This window comes from Peromyscus californicus, unplaced genomic scaffold, assembly GCF_007827085.1.
Source record: "Peromyscus californicus insignis strain IS unplaced genomic scaffold, ASM782708v3 Scaffold_8__1_contigs__length_139910024, whole genome shotgun sequence".
Taxonomy (NCBI): Eukaryota; Metazoa; Chordata; class Mammalia; order Rodentia; family Cricetidae; genus Peromyscus; species Peromyscus californicus.
Genome location: NW_026294606.1, coordinates 2,365,911 through 2,393,543, shown reverse-complemented (window position 1 = coordinate 2,393,543; position 27,633 = coordinate 2,365,911). Strand labels below are relative to the sequence as shown.

At 41.6% G+C, this 27,633-nt stretch overlaps 1 protein-coding gene across 1 annotated transcript; it reads right to left on the bottom strand.

Annotated features, from left to right (window-relative positions):
• Positions 1–26: 26 nt before the first annotated feature.
• Fbp2 (fructose-bisphosphatase 2) lies at positions 27–27,633 on the bottom strand. Its single transcript, XM_052727887.1, has 7 exons — positions 27,350–27,633; positions 23,642–23,804; positions 21,911–22,003; positions 16,394–16,534; positions 8,712–8,849; positions 2,607–2,726; positions 27–440 (listed from the first exon to the last, which is right to left on the bottom strand). Exons 1-7 carry the CDS (start codon positions 27,517–27,519, stop codon positions 246–248), a joined length of 1,020 nt encoding a protein of 339 aa, XP_052583847.1. The 5' UTR covers positions 27,520–27,633; the 3' UTR covers positions 27–245.

Sequence of the window (27,633 nt, the reverse complement as noted above, 5' to 3'; positions counted from 1 at the left end):
TTTACATTGTTCATGACAGAAGACCCAAGAAAGGAATTCTTTTCACATCCATGCTTTATTTTAGCCCTTTGACCATATCTTTACCTCTGGCTTCTAAACCTGCCCTTAGCAGCAGGATGATATTCTGAAAGGGACCCGGCAAATTTGATTCGTTTGCCTCTCCTGCCATCTCCATTGATCATTTGTCTAACCCTTCATACAACAGAGTACAAGACAAAGAGAAGGGGGCTCATTGTTCAGGCTCACTACCTGCCTGCCTGGTTTCTCTGCACACAGGTGAGGTATTCCTGTACATCCTCTGGGGACCCCAAAATGAGGGGAACTCGCTGGTGGATACTCTCAGGCTTCACATCCAGTACAGGCTGGGTGCCTGTGGTTGCCATGCCTCCTGCCTGCTCAATAATATAGGCCACAGGATTGCATTCATACAGGAGCCGGAGCTGCAGAAAAATGAAGACAGGTGTGCACATTTTTTTTAAAGTGTTCAGACAGCCCAAGGCATGCCCCTAAATATTGAGAGCAGTGTGAACAGCTGAGCTGTCTGTGACTCCTGAGCATGAGTGTTTCCTTGGGCCATCTGCCCTACAGGAGCCTGATGCAAGAGCTGGTACCCACCTCTGGGTACCATAGGCTGGTATCCACCTCTCAGTACCATGGACTGGTAACCTCTCAGGAGGCACCACTGACCAGGTGAATCTGAAGCAATGTATCAATCTGTCTGGTAACATCTATGCCTTTGCTACCTGCTTGGTTTTTCATTTGTTCATTTTCTGGCTTTTATTTATTTGTTACTATTATTGGTACTGCCACTTCTATCTCAAGGATAGGAACAAAATGTCTACAGTCTGGGTTGAAGGGCCAGACCTTCAAGAGACAGCAAGTTCAGACTCCAGGGGATATGACTAAACACTTCTCCAGAGACCCTTACAGTAGCAGGCACCTGATGGAACACAAAGGAGACTTAACATGCATGGGCACACTTGGAAGCTATTTTTGTCTTTAATCATCCCCTGGAGGGACACTGGCAGCCTACTCTATATTGACAGTTCAGCCAGGGAGAATATTTGCTGTAGGTGCTTCTAGGATTTGCCCCTTTCCTCCTCCCTTTCTTTGTCTTGGGGACTTGAGGATAGGAAGGAGGATTTGGATGTTGGGCTATAAGTCAGACTGTAACCAATTTGTCAATTAAGATGCATTTTAAAAACTCAACATTAGCACATAATGCACTTTTAGGGGTGAGGACCTTGGATACCTCTGTTATACACAACTGGCCTTCAGAGCAAAAACTTCATGGTGCTTTGCCCTTCAGGCTATACAGTCTCCTTTTTGGTGGAGGGTTTTTAAGATCTACCACAATCATATGAGTCAAGCACACAAGACGGATATATGTGTGCACATATACGTGCTCATGTGCTCACAGATATGGACACAGAGAGCTAAAGCATGGAGATCAGGAACTGGGTGTATCTTCAATATGGATGATGGTCATGATGCAATGAACACATCTCCACGTGGAAATGCCTCTGTGTTTAAAGACACATTTGTATAATTATATGTGGACAATTTGGACTCTCTTACATTCTAATAAACATGTATGGGGTCTACCTCCTGGAATTAAGCATGTGTCAAGTATGGGTTTGTTCAAGAGTTTCACATCTACATGATCTCACTTGATACTCTGCTATGCTTTCCTTTCCTATGGCCCTCTTTTGCAGACTTCTCCATGGTCCTGAGGTCAGCAGGTCAGTAAATATGAGCAAACATTCATAAAGAGAAATGCCAGATACACAAACCAGTGTGTACGACAATTTTCATTCAGTCTCATAGACTGTGATAGATTTATCTGCTTTGAATCTGGCACTCCAATAAGGGAAATTTCAGCAGTCAACTTGGATGATGCATAATACATGGCTTCTGTTGGTGTGAAGATCCACCTATGACTGGCCAAATTCAGACACATTTCTGTGGGCAGTTCTTGTCATGCTAGGTGAATTCGGATAACAAGATCCCTACTTGATAGTGACTGTTTTCAATACTGTCTCATAAAGCTGTTACTGGCTCTTCTGTAAGCTAACTTTCTAGGGACACTGAAGGGGTTATAAATAGAAGGTTTTATTCTGAATTCTTGTGTGGAGCTCAGGGCACATGCAAACCCTTGAAGAACAAATGCAAAGACCATGCTTACAACACATTTTCTCTGGGAAGTATGATCCTTGGTCAGTTAGAGCTGCTGATAAAAATCAGATACAGCCTATGAAAGCATATGACTCTAGAGGAAGTGAGAGATGAGCATGAAACTACAGAGAAAGTGGGAGATGAGCATGCAATTGTAGCAAACAGTGGGCATGAGGCCAGAGGATTAGCGGGTCCATAAGACCTGCCCATCATAATCACATTAGCCTTTACTTTCCCAAACCTACCACAGCTTCAAAACTTACTAGGAGGAATAAACCTTATTTCTCTTCCTCTGTGCTCTGAAGGAAACATGTGCCCAGAAGCAGCTCAGTAGCCATAACAGTAGTCCCAACACCATAACAGTAGCCTGGAGCAGAAGAATCACAATATCTCACTGACTATCATGGCACCCAGTGGATACAGGAAGTTACCTTGCCATTAGGACTTTTCTGGTTGGCTGGGTACATAAAGATTCCTCCATAGACCAGGGTACGATGCACATCAGCCACCATGGAGCCTACATACCGGGCGCCATAAGGTGCACTGCCATCCTATAGGACAAAAAAGGGAAGAGATGAGAACCAACTAGTTTAGCAGATACCCTGCACCATGCCAGGGTTAGAAGCAGAATTGGCATGGCCTCCACATTCCTGGAACTGGAGAGATGGCTCAATGGTTAAGAGAACTGGCTGCTCTTCCAGATGACTTGGGCTCCATTCCTAGCACCCAGATGGCAGCTCAACTATCAACTCCAGTTCCAGGAGATCCAATGATGCCCTTTTCTGTCCTCCATTGGCACATGGTGTGCGAGTGGTATACAGATACACTTGCAGACCAAACACCCATAAACATAAAATAAAAATAATCATTTTAAGAATGATTCAAAACCCCAAAACTATGTGGGACAGGGAAGATAGTTAAATTGGACAAGTGTTTGCATACAGAAGTTCAATCCCCAAAACCCACATTAAAAAGTGGGGCATAGGGACACATGCTTGTAATCCTAGTGCTGAAGAGGTAGAGATAGGGAGATTCCTAGGACTCACAGGCCAGCTAGCCTGGTCTTCTTGGCAAGCTCCAGACCAATGAGAGATGCTGTCTGGAAAAATAGGTGAATAGCACCCAAGGTATCTTCTGGCCTAAACACACATACACACACACACACACACATACACACACACACACACACACACACACACACACACACACACACACACAAAGAGAGGGGGAGGGGGGAGGGAGGAAGGGAGGGAGGGAGGGAGAAGGAAAGATTGTGTGTGCTAAGAAGGTAGATATTTTTCTTGCCATTCCCCTCTACATAATACTGTAGGGAGTGGTGTGGGTGTTTATAATTTTCAAAACTTGCTAGGAGATAATAACTGTCTATGACCCACAATCAGATTAACTACTCAAGAACTAAGTAATGTATTTCAAATCTTACAAGGTGATAAAGACATAAATAGTCCAAGAAAATTATCAGCTGAAGCTGGGAGAGAATTGGCTTTCGTAGAAGAAAAATTATAGGATGCATATGTGGATCACTTGGATCCAGAGCTTGATTGTATTCTGGTTATACTACCTTCTATGCATTCTCTTACAGGAATTCCTATGAAGAGAAAAGATAATATCTTGGAATGGATATTTTTACCACACAGAGTAAAAAATGAAAGACTTGTGTAGAAAAGTTTTCTGAATTGATGCTGAAAGGAAAATTGAGACTTCATCAATTAACAGGAATAGACCCAACAGAAATTGTGGTACCTTATACTAATGCTGAAATTGCCTCATTATGGGCAGAAAATAAACACTGGTGAAGAGATGGCAGTAATTTCTTGGGAGAGATTAGCAACAAATATACCAAAAGCAAGAGACTTCAGTTTAAAAAAGAACTAATTGGATTCACCCTCATATAGTCAGAGGGACACTAATTTCTGAAGCCCCCTACATTCTGTACTGATGCAAATAAATCAGAAAAGGCAGATTATAAGTCAGGAAATTTAAGTAAAGTGGCTCAAAGCCCTTATGATTCTGTTTAAAAGTCAGAATTATATGCTATCCTCATGGTATTAATAGATTTCCCAGAACCTCTTAATATAGTTACTGACTCTCAATATACAAAAAGAGTTGTTTTACATATTGAAACTACTGGACTTATTCCAGATTCAGAATTAACTTTGTTATTTATTCACCTTCAAGAAATAATCAGAAATAGAAATCAGACATTGCATATAACACATATCAGATCCCATATGGGTCTACCAGGCCCTCTAGCATGAGGTAATGATGAAATCAATCAGATATTAATAGGAAATGTGCTACAAGCCTCAGAATTTCATAAGAATTACCATGTTGATAGCAAAGATTTGAAGAAAGATTCTTCTATCACTTGACAACAAGCCAAGTAAATTATAAGGAAGCACCATACTTGTTCTTTGTATAACCAGACTCTACTACATGCAGAAGGTAACCAAAAGGGTACTGAAAGAAATGAAATTTGGCAAATGGATGTATTTTATTTTGTGGAGTTTGGAAAATTAAAGTATATGCACCATACCATAGACATATATTTAGAAATTCAATTGGCAACTGCTTTGAGTTCTGAAAAGGCTGATTCTGTAATTACACATTTATTAGAAGTTATGTCCATCATGGGAATACCTGTACAAATTCAGACAGATAATTCTCCAGCATATATATCTAGGTAAATAAAACAGTTTTTTGCATATTATAACATAAAACATATTACAGGTATACCATGCAACCCTACATACAGACAGCTATAGAAAGATCTAATTGCACTTTAAAAGATATGCTTAATAAACAAAAATGGGTAATAAATACCCCCAAAGTTAGATTGCACAATGCTTTATTAACTTTAAATTTTAAAATGCTGATGAGAAAGGAATGACAGCTGCACACAGGCACTGGACAGTAGAAAAAAACTACTGAATTAAATCAGCCCATATACTTTAAAGATGTGTTGACCTCAGAATGGAAACTAGGATATGTGTTACACAGGGGAAGAGGTTTTGCTTTTGTTTCCACAGGAGAAAAAAAGCTATGGATACCATCATAATTGACAAAATTAGATTTAAACAGGAGAGACCTCTTGATTAGGAGAGGGGATATTTCATCAAGCAGTGCGACAATTCAACTAACTTATAAGACTGCAAATGCCTTTTATTTCATCAGATATAACCTGCCAAAAAGAGAAACTTCCCAAAGTTAGAACTGGGGCAGGGTTTGCCTTTTGTCTTTCCAGGAGAATAAAAACATCCAACTAAGGAATCTGAAGACCACTGAACAAATAAGACATCTGAAGAAGAAGGATGAATCATCCACAGAAAATGTCCCAAGAAAAAGAGTAAATTGCCCTAATGGTACAACACACTTCTAACTGGATAATATTTTATAAATCTTCCCAAGTGTTTGTTCCTGCTGTTCTCTACAGACAAATATGGTAAATGGTCTTTTTGTAGTCCCAATTCAATTAAAAATTAAAGCTAGCTTTAGAGTTGGAGTGTGACCCTCTCCTTCTCTAAACCCAAGCATGCTTCTTAAAGGAAAATCCAAAATCTCTGTATCATGTCAGAAGAGACACCTGGTATGGGACAGATGAAAAGCAAAATTAAAGATCTATTCTATTGCCACTAATCTCATAATCCTTTGGTTTTATTTTGACTCTTTAAAACTTTTCCTAAGGTATAAATATCTCAAATTTTATAAGATTTATATATATATATAATATACTTTCTGCTGTGATATTAATAGTCATATAGAGTACTAACTAATTCTAGAAAAAGGCTTCATTTAGCTTCCTGTACATGATTTCAAGTTTGAGTCTGAAGCAGTTAACTAAAAATTAAGCTTGTGTACCTGCATGTATTTAATAGATTGTGGTCCTTTAACCTCTCTGAGATGCTGCTTATGACGTTTAAAATGTTTAAGTTTTCTGCAATGAAATGTGACTATTCCTAATAGCCACTTGTGAAATCTCCAAAAGAATGATGAGGCCCCACAATGGCAATTCCACCTTGATTGTGATAATGCCACCAAGCTGACAGACACCACCCAAAGGTCAGCTTTGGACTACTGACTTCTAAGGACAATCTCAAGGTGGTTAGCTAAGATGGTCCAGCATCATAGACTACTCCAGCCAGGACTTCAGATAGGCCCTGCACTTTCCCATCACATCAAAACTGGACAACAGCTAGCTTTCTCAGGACTTGATCATTATCTCAATTCTTCATGGTCCCTAAAGATGCCATTTTCCCCAGACAACAGGAAATAATTTTAATGCCCACATTCCCAAGAGGGGGGGTGGTTTGTCATCTTTGGGGGAGGGGATTGCAAGTTGTTTTTGGTCACAGTGAGGGAGGAAACTAAGCAAAGGAAATTAGATTCAGGGACCTCATTCTGAAAAGAAAAAAGGGGGAATTATAGGAATGACAGGCTAAAAGGGTAGATTATTGAATCTATTTTTAAACTAAAAAAGCAACTACTAGTCTTAAATATTTTACATTGGTATGGATTTTTGTATATATATATATATATATATATATATATATATATTTAAGGTTATTTTTGTTATGTTGTATATATGTGTCTACTCTTGTTTAAGGTATTGTGCCTATACAGCTCATTTAGCAATATAATGTAAATTTCTAGTTCTTTTTTTTTTTTTTTTTGGTTTTTCGAGACAGGGTTTCTCTGTGTAGCTTTGCGCCTTTCCTGGAACTCACTTGGTAGTCCAGGCTGGCCTCGAACTCACAGAGATCCGCCTGGCTCTGCCTCCCGAGTGCTGGGATTAAAGGCATGCGCCACCACCGCCCGGCAAATTTCTAGTTCTTGAAAGTTATTATTACAAACTATTTAGGATAATTAAAAATAAAGCATAATCTAACAATCAAATTTGTGTTCATGTTAGGTTTGTTTTCAAGATCAAAAAGAGATATATTTTAGATAGACAGATGGTTTTCAAACACTTCAGAGACCTATAGAATATGGCATTTAAGACATTCTAATAACATAAGGATTTTTCATGACAGTGAAATGCATCTGCTCCTGGCAGCACCAATTTAATTAAAAAAAAAGTATGGTGGGCATCAAAGGACCTCCATAAAGAGTTTGCTTTTGTTGTGGCAAAAAATAGTCACTGGGCAAGAACTGTCCTTGCCTCAACTGCTGACAGTATGCCAAACTGGGCAAGCAGGACACAAAAGAAGGTGATTGGAGAACTTTTCCAAGACAAAGTAGGACTGTCCTTCAACATTCATAATTCACAGCAAAGTCTGTCAGATATTCTAGGCCTGTAGGCCTGGATGGATGCCCCCAACATTGCAGAGGAACCTTGGGTGACTGTCCAGGCAGCCAAGATGTCTGTTGTTTCTATAGTTTTGGAAGCTGTTTACTCTGTGCTTTCTGTTTACTCAGATAATATTATATCCTTCTTGGGTCTTTGATGAGGTTGAGACTAGATAGTTATAGTTACAATATTCCTTGTTACCAAATTCAGAAAAAGAGACTCACAAAAGAGGTGTAAAGTGTATAAAGTTGAGAAACATAAAAGCTTAAGTTGTTTATCCAAGAAAATGTTTTAAGATTTAAAAAGATATTTTAGGTTGATAATACAAGTTGTGATAGAAAGTAGTTTAGGTATAAAACTTTGGATTCATCAAGATAGGATAGATAATAAAGTAGTTTCTCTGAATTTGCCAAGTACAAATGGACTGGACATTGTGAATATAATTCTTACCTGATAATTTTTCTTAATGTATATATTTTCACTTTGTTAAAGTTAAAACCTTTCCTTTTTATTTAGATAATACCTGATACTTGTTCTTATTGTATGTAATTTTATTCTGTTAGAGTTAAAACCTTCCTTTTTTATTTAGACAAAAAGAAGGAAATGTGGGATATTTTTATTGCACTCTGACACTCCCAAGACTGCCAATAAAGTTAAACTTTGAATCAGAGGGTGGAATCAGCATTCATCTGGCCAGAATTAACCACAGAGTTTTTGTCAGACCCAGATTAGGACAGAGAGACACAGGAAGGAATAGGGAGGAACTTAGAAAGATTCACAGACCTTTCTGATCTGGAAGGCAGGGTCAGTCTTTGGATCTATCAGGATTTTGTCTCAAATCTGACTCCTGAGTTTTACTTAATAATAGAACAATATGAGTAGCTGCTTTATCTGGTGCATCACATTCCCAGATGTGATCATATTCCATCTTAAAGCAGAGATACCTGGGTATTCAAAATCTATAGATTATAGCTTAGCAAACAGATGACCTGAGAGTAGTTCTGGCTGAAGTTACAAATTTTCAAAATGTGGCCCCTTGACAAATTCCCAGAGGGGGAGTATTCTTTTTAATATGTAATTTTAAAGTACAAAGAAAATTGATTGTTCATGAAGAAGAGCAGAGTTCATCAAACTCATGCAGGTCAGAGCTGTAAACAGTGGCATCAACCCCTTTAAAGAGATGAAGGTGACAGCATGCTCCCTGCTGTTAGCCCGAGTTGTCTTCACTCACCTCAGGGAATTTCTTCTTCTGTACATACTCAGTGGTGGCAGCATCGAAATACTTGGCATAGCCCTCATTGAGGCTAAAAATTTTCCCTTTCTTCTTAATTCTGATATCTTTTTCCACCAGCACAAATTCCCCAAGAGCCTGGAGAGATAAGAGACTTCAGGAAGTTGAGCCACACCAGGAAACAGAAACCAGTAGCACACCACACAGCAATCAGGAGATGTTAGAAGATAACAGCCTGCTGGAAGAACAGTGGGCTTTCCTAGGGTCATCTGGAACCTGCCATGTGGTGTTTTCATTAATGATAGGAAGAATAAAATTATATGCCCAAGAAGTAATAAGAAATAAAACAGATCAAAGGAAAGAGACCATGATATTTTTCCTTTATGTGGGCTTTTTTTCAATGTCATTTCTAAGCAACCTAGCTGAACTAATTCCCAGTTTCTTTTCCTCTGTTTAATGTCTTCAGGGCATCAACAATGAGAGAACAAAGCTACACAGATAAAAGAGAGATACAATTTCAACATCAGTTTGTGGTCCAATTATTCTATGTTAATGAGTCTGTCTTGAAAACCATTACTGTTTACTGATCTCCTGACCACATCTCCCAGGAGAAAAGAAGAAATGCCTTCAATCATCACTGGATTCACTCCACAAAAGGAGATAAGCAGCAAAAACTAAAAGAATTCTCATAACATAATTTAATAAAATTGTGGCCAATGGCCCCTGCAGTCTCTGCAGAGCATCCCTTAATCAACTCCCCATCTGGTTCTGGTTATCTCCTCCCTCAGGACTGATATGGCTAGTGTTGCCTTAAACATTTCTGTCTTCAGGCCTGGAGACCATGCCTGTGTTAATTCTGGTGGCGGCTTGAAGAATATGAAGAGCTGAGGTGAGGGCTCACAGCTGGAAGCCGGGCCAGAAGCTGCCCAAGAAATATCAGCTTTACTCCCCAAATACATAGATAAAACTATGCCAACCATGTCTGAAATAGAACAGAGACTAGGAAACTCAGCAGCTACAGAGATATCTACCCCTTCCTCTCTCTTGACAGAGGAGTGAAGCCGCTTCCTTTCCTGAGAGTCTCTGTGTGATCCTCAACATTCCTGCCTGCAAGATGCTAGATGAAGACACCCAGTCCTGAGTTTCAACCACATATAAACAATATCTCATCGAGAACAGACCTCTTCCTCCTCAAATCCCCCTTAGATCACCAAGTAAGTGCCTTAACAAGCCCACCCCAGCTCCATTTCACAACTCTTCCTCTTTGCCAAAGAAACCAACTTCTTGTTACTATAAGTAGTGTGTCCCTGATGGTCTTTAGCTCCTGGCATTCAGTCAGGGGTGCTCATGTGTGTGCACACCTGTGTACTCATGTGTGTGTGTTCTTGACTTCTAGTCTCATGTCTCTCATGCTATCGACAGTACAGAGATATATCTCCTGGTAGCTGCCAGGACACCACAAGCTAAGTTGCATGGTGTGCTCCTGCAGTCTCTCACATGGGCAGTGGTGCAGAAAGGCATCTCTCAGCTACTGCCTGTGGGCTTAAGCTGCCAGTGTAAGCTCCACTAGCACACTGCATGGTAGGTTTGAAATTTTATGCAGGCAGAAAAGGCTGCAGATGTGCACTAATGACAGATTCAGATGAAAAGAGCCTTTAAGTGGGTTGTGGTGTGTTTGAAAATATGTGTAGGCTTAGGAAAGAAAAGAGAAGGTGTAGACAGTCATAAAAAAGAAATATATAGTTTTAAAATAATAAAATAAAGTCTTTAAAAATGGAGTAAAACAATATTTTTAAGAAGCCATGTAAAGATGAAAAATACATAGAGATTCTGGACCCTGTATGTTATTGTGTTGTCTTTGAATTTTTTGGCTGCTAGTACACACTGGATTGTAAGGATGGTTAGATTAAACCAACCTGTATATTTTGAAAATGTCTTGACTTCAAGATTTAAGAGAAAAAGTTTATTGTTTCAGGAGAGAGGTTATGCTTTTATTTCCACAGGAAATGAGAAGCTATGGATTCATTCTTGGTTAAAGAAATTTAAGTTTGATTGAGGAAGACCTCCTGAAATTGAGACTATAGATCTAAAGAAATAAACCTAAAAGAACTACAAGACATATGATCTATATTTTATCTGCTCAAACATATAACAAAAAAATCATCTTTGGCTGACTTGTATACAATGCACAGCCTATATTTATATTGATGCAAATATGTATGTTACCTTTGAAGGTTTATGTATTTTCAGAACAAGGGGACTAGACACCGATGAAAATTGCTGGTCCAGGTGATTCAGCATCCAGAACAGTTTCAAGGCTGCTGACTGAGATGGTCCAGCCTCACAAACTAATCCAATTATCCTAACAATTATCCTGATTTTGTCAAAGCTCCCCCAAAGATAACAGCATCTACAAACAACAGGAAGTAGTCTGGAGAATGATGCCTACATTCCCAAAAAATAGGTTATGGATGTTTATTATCATTTAAGGGGGGTTGTTAAAAGTTGTTATTGTAATAGTTATAAAACAACTAAGCAAAAGAGCTAAATTCAAAGATCTCTCTATAAAGGAAAAAAGGGGGATGTGATATAGAAATGACAGAATTAAAAGGTAGATTATTGAATCTACTCTAATCCAAAAACCAACTATTAATCTCAAAATCCTTTATATTGGTATATATTTTAGTATATTGATACAATTTTAAAGTTAATTTTCTTATACTGTGTATATGTTTTTACTCTTGTTTAGGTTATTATGTTTATTCAGCTCATTTAAAAATATAATATATAATTAAATATAGTCATCTATAATAGTCAAACTTTTAGTCATGTTAGGTATATTTTCTAAGTAATACACCAATATATTTAGATAGATAGATGGTCTTCAAACACTTCAAAGACCTACAGAATATGGATTTAATATGCTTAGTAACCTAAGGCTTTTCATTACAGTGTGACAAGTCTGTTCCTGGCAGCACCATCTACTTCAGAGATGATGGGCATTGAAAAAAACTCTATATGAAGTTTTCTTTCTTTATGGCAAAAGTTAGCCATGTGGGCAAAGAAACTGCCCTTGCATCAATTGCTGACAGTTACTGTCCAAACTGGACCAATAGGATGCAAAAAACAGCAACTGCCAAACTTTACCAAGACAAGGTAGGACAGTCCTTCAAAATTCCCTCTTCTCAAAAAAGTCCGTCAGATATTCTAGGCCTATATGCCAGGGATGGATGCCCTAACATTACAGAAAAAACTTGGGTGATTGTCCAGACAGCCACCTGTTTCTGTCAGTTCTCTCAATTTTTGAAGATCACTTGCTATGCACTTCCTGATTACTCAGGTAATATTATATCCTTCTGGGGTCTTTGATGGAATTGATTATAGTTTTCATTTGTTATAATAAAAAGGTAGATTAGATATGAAACTTTAGACTCAAGTTATCAAGATAGGATAAATAATAGAGTATTTTCTCTAATTTTGCCAAATAAAAATGGACTGGGTATTGTAACTGTAATTCTTACTTGATAACTGTTTTTGTTATACATAGTTTTACTATGTTAAGGTTAAAACCTTCCCTTTTAATTAGACAAAAGGCAGGACACAGTGTGGAATAATCCTTTTTTGCACTGTGAAGATTTGTCACTCAGATTAGTTTAATAAAAAGCTGATTGGCCAGTAGCAAGGCAGGAAGCATAGATGGGACAACCAAAGTAAGGATGCTAGGAGGAAGAAGGGAGGAGTCAGAGGAGTCACCAGGAGACACAGAGGGAGCAAGACACGCTGGAGGACAGGTAAAGCCAGGAGCCACATGGCAGCACATAGATTAATAGAAATGTGATAATTTAAGTTGTAAGAGTTAGTTAGTAATAAGCCTGAGCTATCAACCAATTAGTTTTTTATTAAATCAATCCAAGTGACAAATCTTCACAGTATACAAAAGGATTATTCTACAGCACACACCTGTGTGTGTTCATATGTGTGTACACACCTGTGTTTATGAGTATATTTTCATATCTGTGTGAGCACTCCTAAGCATGTTTGTGTGTGTTTGTGTGCTTATATGATGTATGCATATATATATATATATATATATATATATATATATAAATATATGTGTGTGTGTGTGTGTGTGTGCATGTGTATATTTGTGTGAACCTGTGTGTAGGTGTGTTCATATATGTGCACACCTGTATGGTGTTGTGTGTGTTCATGCATGTACACAACTATGTGTGGGTGTGGACACAGGTGTACCACAGAACATGTGAAGGTCAGAGGACAACCTCAGGTGTCAGTCCTTGCCTACCACATTGTCTGAAGTGTGATCTCTCCTGCTCACTGCTGTGTCTGCCAAGCCAATTGGCTCATGAGTTTCCAGAGACTCTCCTGTCTCCACCTCATACCGCCAGAAGTGGTGCTCAGGAATTGCAGGTGCCTGCCTGTAGGTAGGATATTCTGTCCTGCCAGTCAGCTCCCAAATAACCACCAGAGACTTATTATTAATTATAAAAGCTCGGCCAATAGCTTAGGTATGTTACTAACTAGCTCTTACAACTTAAATTAACCCATTTTTATCAATCTACATGTTGCCACATAACTCATAGCACTTACCTGTTCTCTTACATGTCTTGCACCCTCTCCAGCTGGCTGCAACTCTACCCTTCTTCTTCCCAGAGGTGTCTCTCTCTCTCTCTCTCTCTCTCTCTCTCTCTCTCTCTCTCTCTCTCTCTCTCCCACCTAGCTATTGTCCATTGAGCTCTTTATTAAACCAATGAGAGAAACACATCTTCACAGTATAGGAAAAGATTATTCCACAGCACCTGCCATCTGTGTTCACCTTTTACAGGGATGCTGGAGACCTGAACCTAGGTCCCCATGTTTGTGCAGCAAGTATTTTACCCACTTAGTCATCTTCCCAGCCCCTAGTTTTACCCCTTAAGAGAATCCTAACTTTATCTAAAGAAGTGCTCTTCTGCTAGGTGTGCTGGTGTTAGCTAGACTGGAGTACTAGCATTCAGAAGGCTGAGGCAGGAGGACCATGATTTTGAGGACAAGCTGTATTATATTGAGAACCCATCTCAAGAGAAAGGTGTTCTCTTTAAATGCCAGTCTAGAAAAGTCTCATTTTATCCTCTTTAGCCCAAAGTCAGGGATGTGCCTTATCCTGAAAGTTGGATATTCTTTCCTAGTCCTTGAAACTGAGCAAGAGACATATAACCAGTGTGTGGTAGCAAGACCTGGCTGGACAAGATTCAAGTCCACTCCTGACTTTCCTACCTCATGTTCCTCTAGATCTGTTCATATCTGGCCTGGGTCCTCAGCTCTCCCAACACATCAACACCTTTTGCCTGGCTGAGGCTTAGTCACTTCTCTCTTGTCCATCAGTAAAGGGCTTAGCACTTGCACACTCATCTAAACAAGGATATCTGCCAGCCAGCTGCACATAGGGGCATGTCCTGCTTCAGTCAGGCCATGAAAAGGCCTCATCTATGCAGTCTGCGCTGGTGATGGGAACCCTTGGCCCCTTGGAGTGTTGTTCCTTATAGTAGGACAAAGGTAGCTATGGAAATTATGCTCCTCCATTATGACTGTGCAGTCACTGATGGTCACATGGCCTGCCACACACTTTAACAACAATACCTGGTTATCAGGTAACAGGCCCTTATCACTTTGAAACACTGTCCCCCACTTACACATACATGCCTTGACATTGAGATTTGTTCCCTCAGTTGAGAGTTTAGTTAACAGACATCAATCCTTCTGTGCCTGAACAAAAGATGTGATCCAACAAAATCAGGTTATCAGACTATAAATCCTTGGCATCAGGCAAGATCTGGCCAACCCACCAGAGAACTCCTTCCTGCAAGCTTTGCTGCTGAACCTGGGAACTCCTGTCTATGATAACTATCAAAAGACCTTCAGTTTGAAATCCCCGTCCCAAAGCAGTGTGAAAGGCTGGGAGAGATTATGCTGTGCTCTGTTTCTCATTCAGACACAGAGACAAGCTCTCATGCTGACTTGTATTCAGACAGTCATGGTGGCAGGCGGAGAGAAGACGACTGCCTATAGCCTTCAAGTTGGCTCTGTGTTCCCTATGGCCTCCAGATATTCTTCATAATGTTGTAGAAGGTATCTGGCTTATAGTCAAGGGCAGGTTGGTCAGAATTAAGCCAAACTGCTTACTGTCAATCACTGACTCACTGTGCCTTGCCTACCTCATCAGAAAACTGGAACAAACAAGAATGATGGGGGGTCCCTCTTAGGGCTGCTTTGACATGAATGGATGGAAATTGCTTAGAATGGATGCCTCCCCACCACTTAACTGGTGCTGCCTAACTTTTGGCTGGAATTTTAGAACAATTTTCAAAAGGATTTTGCCCAAAGTTCATATATGTGAACACAGAATTTCTCAGGATTTTTCCTCTTCTTTGAAAATAAGAAGCCAGGATGTTAGCAAACTGATGCAGGAAGGAGGCTGGGTCTGCAGGGTCGATAAGTGGTGAGCTTTTATATCTGAAAAGTCACTGGGTATCGTACCATAGAACCTGCCCTGTTGGTTGACTGAGATTTTCATTTGAGAGTTCCTTTATCACTGCTGCCTAGAATAGCAGTTTGGAGTATTCAAGTTGTTCAATAAACACTTGCAAACCTGAATTGGAGTGAAATGCTTAATTTCCCACTAGAGTGAATACTGGAGTCTCTGAAGCAGTCTTTGGTCACAATTTTGGATTTTTATGAGAGCTTGACGTCTTCAATAAAGCACCTTGCAACTGACAGGTGAAGTTCACATTTAAGGGAGGAGTTCTATAGTTTGGAAGCACTTTAAAATTTTTCTTTGTTTTAATCTGCATCCTCCATGAGAGCTTAGCCTTCTTTTTCAAAATTCTGCATTTGGCCTGGACTATGCTGTCATAATTTTCATCTGTCCAAAGACCATGGCTCTTCCTCTCTTACTGTTGGGCATTCTATTATTATGAACAGCATGAACAATAACACAGTACTGGAAGGGACCATTTCCCACCCATCACTCTCCCTACTGTGGAATTCCTGCCCATTGGGGAAAATCCTCCAAGCCCTTGCTGCCCACAAAGGAAACCACTAGTCACATGGGCCTATTTTAATTAATATTTTAAATAATGTAAAACTCCCTTTTTTTTCATGCACATTGGCCATACGTCCAGTGTTTGGTCATCACAGAAGTGAGAGGCAGCTGGGCTGGGCCATCAGAGAACAGAACCCATCATCTCACAGAGCATCAAGAACAGGGCTGCCCTAAAGATCTACGGGCCTGTCTGGACATTGGTCTGGGATTGTTACATCATGATGGTCTGTAAACTACATAGGGTGAATGCATTTGTGGAAAGAAACTCTCCAGAAGCTATGCAAAAGGAGGCTGAAAGTCTTCACCAAAAAGAAAGTTCAAAGAGATATATTAGCATGATTTAAACATTGGGGACATTACATGGGACCCACTGGATATGAACAATTTTGTGTTTTTATGTGTCAGTTAAAATAAATTTTTTATAAAAAACATTACATGAGTTCCTTCATATTTTTCATGACATAGTTCTCTAACTCCAAAAACAAGTATTCAAAATGACCAGAAAACTATTCCATGGGACAAGAATTCAAACACAGAAGCCCATGAGTCCCCAAGAACAAATGCCACTGCATTCAGTACCTACCGGGTCCAGCATGAAGAGATCCACTCCTTGCCCCGTGGAAAGAGCCACCAGGGTTGCACTGCCATAAAGTGCATAACCTGCAGCCACAATATTGCGGCCAGGCTGCAGGGCATCTTTCTCAGAAGGCTCATCCTCTGTGGTCTATGGAAAATAAGAATAAATACATGGTGCGTTATTGTGCCTGGAGAGAGCCCTTCACCAGACACTGCACCCCAGAGTTACTGAAATGAGGGAAGGAAGCCATCCTCAGAGTGGGAAAACTTTTTAAAAACACTGTAGCCTTTACCCCCTTCACCTGAATTAACTTGCTTTTGCATATCTCAGCCAGTAAGCATCTTCAACCCTTGTCCTGGAAAGAGAAATTGAGATTTGCTCTCCCATCTTAGCTGCTATTATGGTTTGGATATGAGCATCCTTAGCCCCCAAGATTCACATGTTAAGAAAAAGCCTTGGTCCCCAGCCACTGGAACTGTTTGGGGACATTCTGGAAATTTTACATGTTGTACGAAAGCTCCACCACATCTTCATTAGTGTGTTTGCAGTCAACGTTTTCGTTAGAAACATTATCAGAAGAGACACATGGAGGAAAGAGGCCACTGGGGTTATGTCTTTGATGGCTCTCTCTTGCCCCTCTCTGTCTCGCTCTGGTTCCTGACCTCCATTAGAAGAACAATCTCCTCCAGCATACACTCTCACCACCATGATGTCTGTCCAAGTGCATGGGACCAAGCAACCATGGATTTGGTCACCATGATGAAAGGATAATATAGCTACCTCATGTTTAAACTGTATATTTTGAAAAATTGTTCATTTCAGTGTTTGTCATGCTGTACAGTGGACAAAATGGGGCTGACTCGGGGAAAAGTCTAAGCTGCAGCAAATGCATCCAGAGGAGGTGAGTTGCTGGCTCATGAACAGCTCAGACTGAGCCAGAGCAAAGACTATTCTTGGGTCTCTCTGAAGGCTGAATCCTGTCAAGAGCACTAGAAGATGCTCAAGCCACTCTTTTTGAAACTGCCACAGCCACGTCCCTAACCATTACAATGATCTTTACTCAGCCACCCTGCAAGTAGATAGCACTATTATTTCCATGTTACAAATGAAGAGTTTGGAGCTTCAGTAATCAAAAAGCTCCCACCACATCATGAGGCATGTGTTGCTGAAATATTTTAGTTGGTAGAAACTTAGAAGCCATGAGTATTTACTCCTCAGCATGTTTTTCACATGTATGTGTGTGCATGGGTGGGAAAGGGTTGTGTGTGTGCGCGTGCGCGTGCGCGTGCGTGTGCGTGTGCGTGTGCGTGTGTGTGTGTGTGTGTGTGTGTGTGTGTGTGTGTGTGCATGCAAGTGTATGTGCAGGCGTGTAGAGGCCAGAGGACAGCCTCAGGTTTATCCTCATGAACACTGTCCACTTCCTTTGAGATAAGGTCTCCCATTGGCCTGGAGCTCACCAATTAGGCTACACTGATTGGCCAGAAAACCCCAGGGATCTGCCTGTCTCCACTGCCTCAGCACTAGGACTTCAAGTGCATTCCATCACTGTAGCTATAGTTTTCCTGGTCCTGCCTGGTCCACGGTCAGGACAAAGCTCTCTCACCCGCCAGTCCTACAGCTGCTCAGACCCAACCAAGTAAACACACAGAGACTTATATTACTTATAAACTGTATGGCCGTGGCAGGCTTCTTGCTATCTTTTCTTATATCTTAAATTAACCCATTTCCATTAATCTATAAGTTGCCACGTGGCTCGTGGCTTACTGGTATCTTAACATCTGCTTCTCATTGTGGCTCTCTGTCTCAGCCTTCCTCCTCCTAGAATTCTCCTCTTTCTTTGTCCCGCCTATACTTCCTGCCTGGCTACTGGCCAATCAGCACTTTATTTACTAACCAATCAGAGCAACACATTCACAGCATAGAGAATATCCCACAGCACACCACACCTGACATTTATATGTGGGTCCATGGGATTACACTCAAGTCTTCATATTTTGCAACTAATACACTTTGCCTACTGACTGTGGCCCCAGATACAGCCCCAGCCCTAACATTCTCACTTTATGATTTAGTGTTCCAGATATCTGATGAGATAATCAAACATATATTCTTTGACACACTAGCACTCTTCCATTGGTGTGTTTGAAGTCTACATTTTCTTTAGAAATATCACTCAAGGAGATCCATGCTTATTTGGACTGGCCACTAGAGCCTGTACTTTATTTAAAATTTAAGGCAAAATCCCTATGTTCAAGTCCATCTAAATTTGAGCATAATGGCTATATGCTGTGGGATGGTCTGTATGTCAAATGTGTTGCTGATTGGTCAATGAATAAATCACTGATTGGTCAGTGGCCAGGCAGGAAGTATAGGCGGGACTAACAGAGAGGAGAATGGAGAGAACAGGAAGCTGGGTGAGAGAGACACTGCCAGCCGCCATCAGGACAAGGAAGATGTAAAGTACCGGTAAGCCACAAGCCACGTGGCAAGGTATAGATTAATAGAAATGGATTAATTTAAGCTGTAAGAACAGTTAGCAAGAAGCCTGCCACGGCCATACAGTTTGTAACCAATATAAGTCTCTGTGTTTACTTGGTCGAGTCTGACGGCTGTGGGACTGGCAGGTGAGAGAGATTTGTCCTGACTGTGGGCCAGGCAGGAAAACTCTAGCTACAGCTATACGCCATGAATTATTATACTCTTTTGTTTCCAACACAGTTGGTCTCCAGATGTTAAAAGCTGCAATGATGGAGTTGGGGAATGCATTTGAATCAATATCCTGTAGTTACTGACTCAGTGAGTCAAGCTGAGTTAACTCTCCTTCTCTGTCCTTCCACTGTTCCTCAGTCAAAAGGTTTCAGTGTTGTGGGTAGCCACCTCCTGGGTATGAGGCAAAGACTAGCCCAGATATGGTGGTTGTCAACTCAACACATCTGGGAAGAGAAAAACTCAGTTGAAGAACTGCCTCCATCAAATTGGCATGTGGGTGTGTCTATTGGATGTTTTCTTGACTGCTAATTGATGGAGGAGGACCCAGCCCACTGAGGGTGGCACCATCCTCAGGCAGGTGAGCCTGGGTTATATAAGGAATATAGCTGAGCAAGCTAGGGGAGTGAGCCACTAAGCAGCATTACCCTATGGTCTACACTTCATTTCCTATCTCCAGGTTCCTACCTTGAGTTCCTATCTTAACTTCCCTCGGTGATAGACTGTAAAGTGTAAGATGAAATAAGCCCTTTCCTCCCAAGTTGCTTTTGGACAGTGTGTTTTCACAGCAATAGAAAAGCACCAGAAGTGTGGTGCAGAGAAGATTCATGTCCAAAAAAAAAATATGGAAAGCCCCTAAAGATATAACTGGGTGCCTTCTTCAAACCGTGTATCATACTTTCTTTCTTCTTAGAAGCAAAGCCCCTTCACTTCTTCATCTCAGTGTCACTTAACCTTGAAACATTATCCTATTCTTGTCTCGTGTGATTGCCTCCTGCTCGTTCAAGAGTTTGTAATCTAGAAGGAACACCAGCAAGGCACATGTGGAGAATCCACGACAGGTATACAGACAAAAGGTATCTGGATTGTGAAGTCTGGTGTGGAACTTATGGTCATGCTGGGTGGTCACAGGTCAACCCTTAAGATTCCCTCTTTTGTTGCTTGTAAACTTGTAAGGTAGGCAGAATGGCACCAAGACTTCATTAACTCCCAGAATCTGTATGTTACCTCACAGAGCAAAATGGATTTTGCCCATATGATCAGGTGTCTTCGGGTTTCTATTGCTATGAAGAGAAACTTTGACCATGGCAACTCTTATAAGGAAAACATTTAATATGATGGCTTACAGTTCAGAGGCTCACTCCATTATCTTCATGGTGGAACATGGCAAAGTGCAGGCAGACATGTTGCTGGTGAGGTAGCTGAGAGCTCTACATCTTTTGTGGGCAACAGGAAGTGAACTGAGATAATGTGTGTGGCTTGAGCATATATGATACCTCAAAGCCTGCCTCCACAGTGACACACTCCCTTCAACAAGGTCGTACCTACTCCAACAAAATCACACTTCCTAATAGTGCCACTCCCTTTGGGGGCCATTTTCTTTCAAACCATCATATTAGGGTTATAGATTTAAAGTAGAGAGATGACTCTGGGTTGTCCTGATAATATTAGTCCTATCTAATCAAATGAAAACTTGAACTCATTTGACTTTGAATGGCTAGAGTCAGGGAGAGTGAAGCAATGGTAAGGAGGGGCTATCTTAGAGATTATCAAAAAAAAAAAATAAGGCAGCTTCTAGAAGCTGAAAAGGACCTCTAGCAAAGATAGCAATACCTCCAACCTACCACAAAATGGAACTGAATTCCACTATCAACCTAAACTCTCATTAACTCACCCAGAAGCAAATTCTCTCCACTCCTTACCCCAGCTTCTAGGTACTAAAGAAATCAAACTGACTGGTTTATGAGCCCTAAGCAGATAATGCTGCTAAGCCTTCTCTGATTTAGTAACAGATAGTCAACAGGTGTTTTAAGCCTCCAAGAGGGTGATAAATTACCACAGCAGCAACAGAAAACTAACAATAAGTGTTGAAACTCACAAAGAAGTAGAGGATGCATATTCCTAGAACCTAATGCAAGCTAAGTGTCCCTACTCTGTTGCTTATGGTGGTACATGCCTTCAGGGACATGAGGCAAGAACATTGCAAGTTCAAGGCCAGCTAGAACTACCTACCAAGATCATGTTTAAAACTAAGTAAGTAAGTAAGTAAATAAGTAAGTAAGTAAATAAATAAATAAATAAATAAATAAATAAATAAGGGGATGGAGAGATGACTCAGTGGTTAAGAGCACTGATCTTACAGAGGACCCGGGTTCAATTCCCAGCACCCATATAGTAGCTCACAACCATCTGTAGTTCCAGTTCCATAAAACCTGACACCATCACACAGACATACATTCAAGCAAAACACCAATGCATATAAAATTTTTAAAAAGAGAAAAAGAAATAAGATCCTCTAAAATCTGAAGCTTTTTAAGTGCCAACATGAGGCCATGCAAGGCAAATTCTACACCTGTCCTGGTGTTGTGAGCCAGAGCCAAATTGCAGGTGCACTAAAACATCAATGTAAAAAGTTACATACATGGGTACAAGGAGTGTAACAAAAACAATAATGAGTTTTGTGTTCATCCCTAAAATCAATTCACTATGTATTTGTAAAAATCCAATATCTGAAACCCTAATACTTCTGGTCCCTGAATTTTGGATAAAGAATATTCAGTCTGTGCCGTGCCTGGCATCTCTGGTCCATCCAGACAATCAAAACAAGATTCCCATGGGAGTCCTACCATTTTGTCCTCCTAGGGGATTCTAGAAAAAGGTAGATGGAGATTCCCAATGGAGAACCCAAGGCAAGGGTTTGTTATGTTTCTGGAGTTGTCTATAGTGTTGTATCTAGTGAGTGGAGAAAAAGATAGACCTCCAGGCTCAGTTGTCAGTCTGGGAGCTATCTGGAAAGATGTCAGCTTGTCTACTCACCTTTCTGTAGATTGCAAATATAGTTCCAATGGAGGCCAGGCAGTCAATGTTTGAAGATCCATCCAGCGGATCAAAGCAAACCACATATTTCCCCTAAATCACAGAGAAAAACACCCAGTCAGCACACCTGCCCATGGCCACACCTGCTCTATATTAGAACTACATGTGACTGGTATCTACACTATCGAGAGATTTAGACCCGTGGGCCTGCATTTCTGTGTCCTCAAAAGCCATTTCTCATGGGCACAGCTCAGCAGGAGTCTGTTACATGTCTGGTGTGTGCTGGAAAATACACGAGGGATCACTTACCGCAAGGCTCAAGTGGGTGAACCGATGTTCAAGCTCAAAAGCACAATACATGGCAAACATGCAATAAGGTGTGGCAAGTGCTGCGCAGATAACTTAAGGAGGTGAGTTGATAGAAAGTAAGCAAAGCTAACGTCTGATGTAGACCTGGCTGGGATTAAGGAAAGCACACACATAGAGAACTTGGCAGAAGAATGCCAGGCAAGCAGATCGTCAAGTGTTCCTGGCAAACAAAGTAGGTTAGAATACATTCAGGAACTAATGTGCAGGAGTGATAGATCATGGTGGGGAGGGGTGAGAGCCATACCAGTTGAAATTTAAAGCTGAAGACAACACATGTGATGTGGGTTGTGATAAACAGAGGTAAAGGGCTTAATAAATTTGGCTTTACTCTATCTTTTCAGTCCTTCCAATTACAAAGAAATTACACCCACTCACCCACCCACCCCATCCCCTCTGCCGCCCAATTCCCAATGTGTGTGACAAGGACCAGTAGGTCAGCACAGAACACAGTGATTTTTGCTTCTCTTTTGCTATGATAAAACACTCTAGCCCAAACCAGCTTTGGGAGGAAACAGTTTATTTTAACTTACACCTCCAAGGTCACAATTCATTATCAAAGGAAGCCCAGGCAGGAGCCCAAGTTAGCAACTGAAGCAGAAACATAGAGGAATGCTCCTTACTGGCTTGCAGTCCTCATGGCATGCTCAGCCTACCTTCCTATACAATCCGGGACCACCTTCCCAGAGATGGCACAGCCCACCATCGCCCACCTCTCACATCAAAAATAAATAAAGAAAATGTCCAGACTTGCCCATGAGCCAATCTGATGGAGGTAGTACCTCAAATGTGGCTCCCTCTTCCCAGGTGACCCTAGTTTGGGTCATGTTGACAAAAATTAACCTGAATGATACTGTGATTGAATGTTTGCTAATTTTTGGTCACTAGAAAACTTCACTCTTTAATAAATTGTTGTGAATTCAGTGGATGTAAACCCTCTTGATGCACTGACTAACTGCCAAGAGCACAGGATCATCATGAACTGTTCCCTGAATTGGTCTATTTTGTCAGGCATGGGAAGATCCACCTCCGTGGAGGAATCACAGACCTCTTGAGGACATGTGTAATGACGGCCATAGATAAGAAATAGTGAAGGACTGAATCAGAATGCATTGTGTAGCTCTTCCCAAAAAGAAGACAAAGATGCTAAGGCCTGTTTAATGATGTACTAGATGGCGTATACCCCAAAGGACATGAGACCACGTAAGATTTCCAACTAAAGAACTGAGAAACTCTGTTTCCAGAAAACAAACGTCCTAAAATAGAAGAAAATCCCAGAAAAAGACTAAGCAAGATAGCCCGTCTCTCAGCCCAGTAGCACCATCTACTGATGAAGCGGGGCACTGCAGCCCACCCTGGACGCACCCTCTTCTCCTTGGCTGTGATAACTGCCTCTTTATTCTCTTCTGAGACTAGGACACAGGTGCTGTAGGAGGACTGAAGCATGTTGATGACCAGGGAATTGGATAGCACGTCCAATTTCTTCACCTCGTCTCCTGTCACATTCACACTTCCTGCAATTCCATACCTAAGAAGACAGGATGGATTAAGTCATTGAAGGAGTCTTAACTCCAGTAAAGAACTTCCAAAGCCCAAACCAACAGCACACCTACCCTCCTTTCATGTCTCTGCCATCTCCAAATTATAAATATATAGGGAGTGTGCTATGACTCAAAGTGGCAATCAACATTACTTCCTTTACACCTTGGGGACATTGTCATAGTCCCTTGGTCTCTCAAGGAGATTGACCAGATTCAGCCTCACTAAAATGCAGACCCCTGCTTGGCACTTGCAGCTAGAGAGGATGGGAGAGCTCCTAAAATCAGACACATCATGATAACTAAGGGTGCCATAGCCTTTCAACTCTGAAACATCAAGCTTCAGCTTTAGACACCCACAGAGGCTTGAGCTTTAGAACAGTAATATACAACCATCCCCTTCTCATGCCTCAACCCATCAGGGTGTTCCCAATAGCCTCAGTCTCACCTCACTCTATGTTACTTCAATTTTGTCAATTTGAAACAAACCAGAATCACCTAGGAAGAAGGAACCTCAATTGAGGGATTGCCTTGATGAGATTGGCCTGTGGAAATGTCCATTAGGCATTTTCTTTATTATTGACTGATGTGGGAGGGTCCAGCCAACTGTGTGTGGTGTCACCCATGAACAGGTGGTGGTGCTGGATTCTACACACACGAAAAAAAAGTAGTTGAGCAAGCCATGAAGAGCAAGCCAGTAAACAGCTTTTCTCTATGGTTTCTGCTTCAGTTCCTGCCATAAGGTTCCTGCTGTGAGTTCCTGCTCTGACTTCTCCCACTGATAGGCTGTATGCTGTAAGATTAGATAAACTCTTTCCTCCTCCAAGTTGCTTTTGATCATGGTATTTATCACAACAGGGGAGCTAACTAACCCACACTCAGAGCCAGGTACTTATACAGATGTCAGACGTGCAAGACCATCTTGTTAGAACAGCCTCAGCATCTCACCTCCCACTCCAGCAGCAAGACTGTCAAATCCTGCCTGGGCTGCTCCAATTCCACCAGCATAGACACCCTGCTTCATCTGACCGGTTCTACCCCAGGTAGCCGTTCCTCTCCTTACCTCTCTGCTCCTGCCATCCCCAAAGTGTGATGCTTTCTATTTACCTTCCTAAGCACCTTAAGAACCCTCCATGTCCTGGCTATACACCAGGCACACCTCTGTGGTACCTTCGTGGTGAGGCACAGACTGATTGTGGGAGACTTCCATCTGTATCATCTACCTGCTAAGGACAAGAGCCACATCTTGCTATCTGCATTTCCATAGTCTGTGCACAGTAAGTGTTTGCTGCGCAATGGAGAAAGGATGGCAGAAAAGCCATTTACCTCTGCTCTCTATTTTAATTTCACTTACTTATTAAAGAAATCCTCAGATGATGTGAGCAGGTGGCTTAAATTGAGAACCGCTGATGGACCCTGACTATAGCAAATGTATTCCCCCTCCTTCCTCACTGACAACCTCCCCTCCCACTTCACTTCCATCCAGAATTTGATGTATGGTATGATGAGCCTTGGGAAACAACCCTGGTGAGAGGCTGTTACCTTTTGGGTTAAAACAGAAGCATGCAAGCCAATAACAACAGGAACAATAAAATTGAGTTATTTTGCATCAGGATCACAGCCTCATGTGTAATAATGAGTCTTGAGGCAGCTGCTGCTGGAGCATGAAGAGCTGGGCAAATGTCCAGCCTGCAGCCCATAGGCCACATGCATCCCAGGATAGCTATGAATGTAGCCCCACACATCTGTAAACCACAGTGTGCTGTCATAATGCCAAAAGGCTAGACACATCTGCATGGGACAGTGCCAAGACACCTGCAGCCCCTGTCTCATCAGCTGTGGCTACGATCTCTCTCTGGAGGAGCAGATCCAGGGGCCTAGGGTCCAGTCTGACACCATTTTTAGGGTGGTGACTGCCACCTAGTGGTCAATCCCACATAGCCCAGGCTTCAAATTTCTTCAAGTCTGGTCTTGGAACCATGTTAGTTAAGTAGGGACATTTCTTGAGTATTTATCACAGGCCTTGCACTGTCAGAACTGCCATCACAATAACTTACTAACCCTTACTACAACCCTGTGAATTGGAGCAGTTAGTACCTCCCCAGTTCACAAACAGGGAGGTCTTAGCAAGAATAAACCATTGTTCACAGCCACAGGGTAAGGAAAACCAAGTTAAATAAAGCACTTAATTATCTAGTCCCTAAGACCCCTTGGTCGGACAGGGAATCACTGAGAAGCAGTTTGTAGCAGATATATAAGAGCTCTCCCAAGACAGCAGCTGTGGAGCTGAGAGGCTGAGAGGCCTGCACAGAAGAAAGGTAAAAGTGTGGGCAAAAGTCCTGACTGGTCACAGGCAACCGCCCTAATTATAGCAGAGTTGGGACACAGGAGAGGCAAAGATGCTATCTAATGTCACTCAGGGTGATCGTCACACATGTAGGCACCTCAAATTCTGGAATCGTGTTCTTAAAGGCAGAGCTTGGCCATTCTGCCAAATGAGATAATAATACCATTAATCGAATTCATGGGCAAGAGAAGCAGACAAGCATCTTCAATGTGGATCCCACTACTAGTCCTTGACACTCTTATAACAAGCTCTTTAATGGTTTTATGACTGCATTTATAATATGAATGCTGTCACAGTTTGGGGTTAAAGGTACCACACTGTTAAGAATAAATATTCAAATGGGCGGAATTTGTTGGCTCTCCTTTTGGGTTTTTTCCCACCCCACCCTCCCAAAACGTGTAGGTCCATTCACCTTCCAAGGGGGCCTTCATTGGAATAACTGCAATCAAAATGGAAGTCTAAAGGAAGGTGATTTCTTTTCATCGTGGTTTAAAACCAGACCCCTGGCTATGGCCACCAGCAGCTCCAGCATGAATGCACCTCATTCTGCAAAAGAGAACCAATCGAAGGCACTCTGCTCTGCCTGCCCCAGCCCAGCATGTCCAAATTCCCACAAACCACGTGAAGATGAAGAGAACAGGTTCCTTCCATAACAGGCAGGGTCCCGTAATCTGTGTTCTGGTGATTTCTACCCCCACCCTACTGGCAGAAGTCATGACAACCAAACCCTTATATAGGAAAATAGCATTAAACACATTTTAAAGTCCCAGTAAGAATCTGTTGGTGCAAAATATAAGTCATGACAATTCAATATAGGTTTTGAGGCAATAAGCCATTGTGTTACCATTATAGTCAGTGGTAATGGGAAAAAAATCTCACTTCTCTCCATAGTTTGCCACTAAGCGTTTTTTTTCCCCCTTTTCTAGCAAAATATGCCAAAGTCTGTCTTATCAAAGCAGACACAAAGACTTAAATGCAGTATCCTTAGAGCACAAAAGGCAAATCAGCTTTGGACCAAAGTCTGTCTTATCAAAGCAGACACAAAGGACTTAAATGCAGTATCCTTAGGGCACAAAAGGCAAATCAGCTTTGGACCTGGGTTCTACCGCAAGCACCGGTGGCTCCCACACTCTGACCTGGGCCTAGGGCTCTGGGCAAAAGTGCCTGTGCATGCTCTCCAGGACTCACAGGTTGGCCAGGCCCGCCTTGCGCACAGCCGAGGAGATGGCTTTGATGGCAGTCAGCATCGAGTTGAGCAGCTGTGTGAGCTCCCCGGTCCCTTTGGCCTGTCGCCCTTTTTCCATAACGTAGCGGGTCAGGGTGAGCATGTCTGTCTCAAAGGGGCTTCTGTCCGTCATTGTGGCAGGTGAGAACTCAGAGCCTCTTTTCCTGCTTACAGGAATCCTTGCTTTCTTGGGGCAGCAGCCTCACCTCCTGCACGCTGAAGAGACGGCCCTGCTGACTGGGCCAGG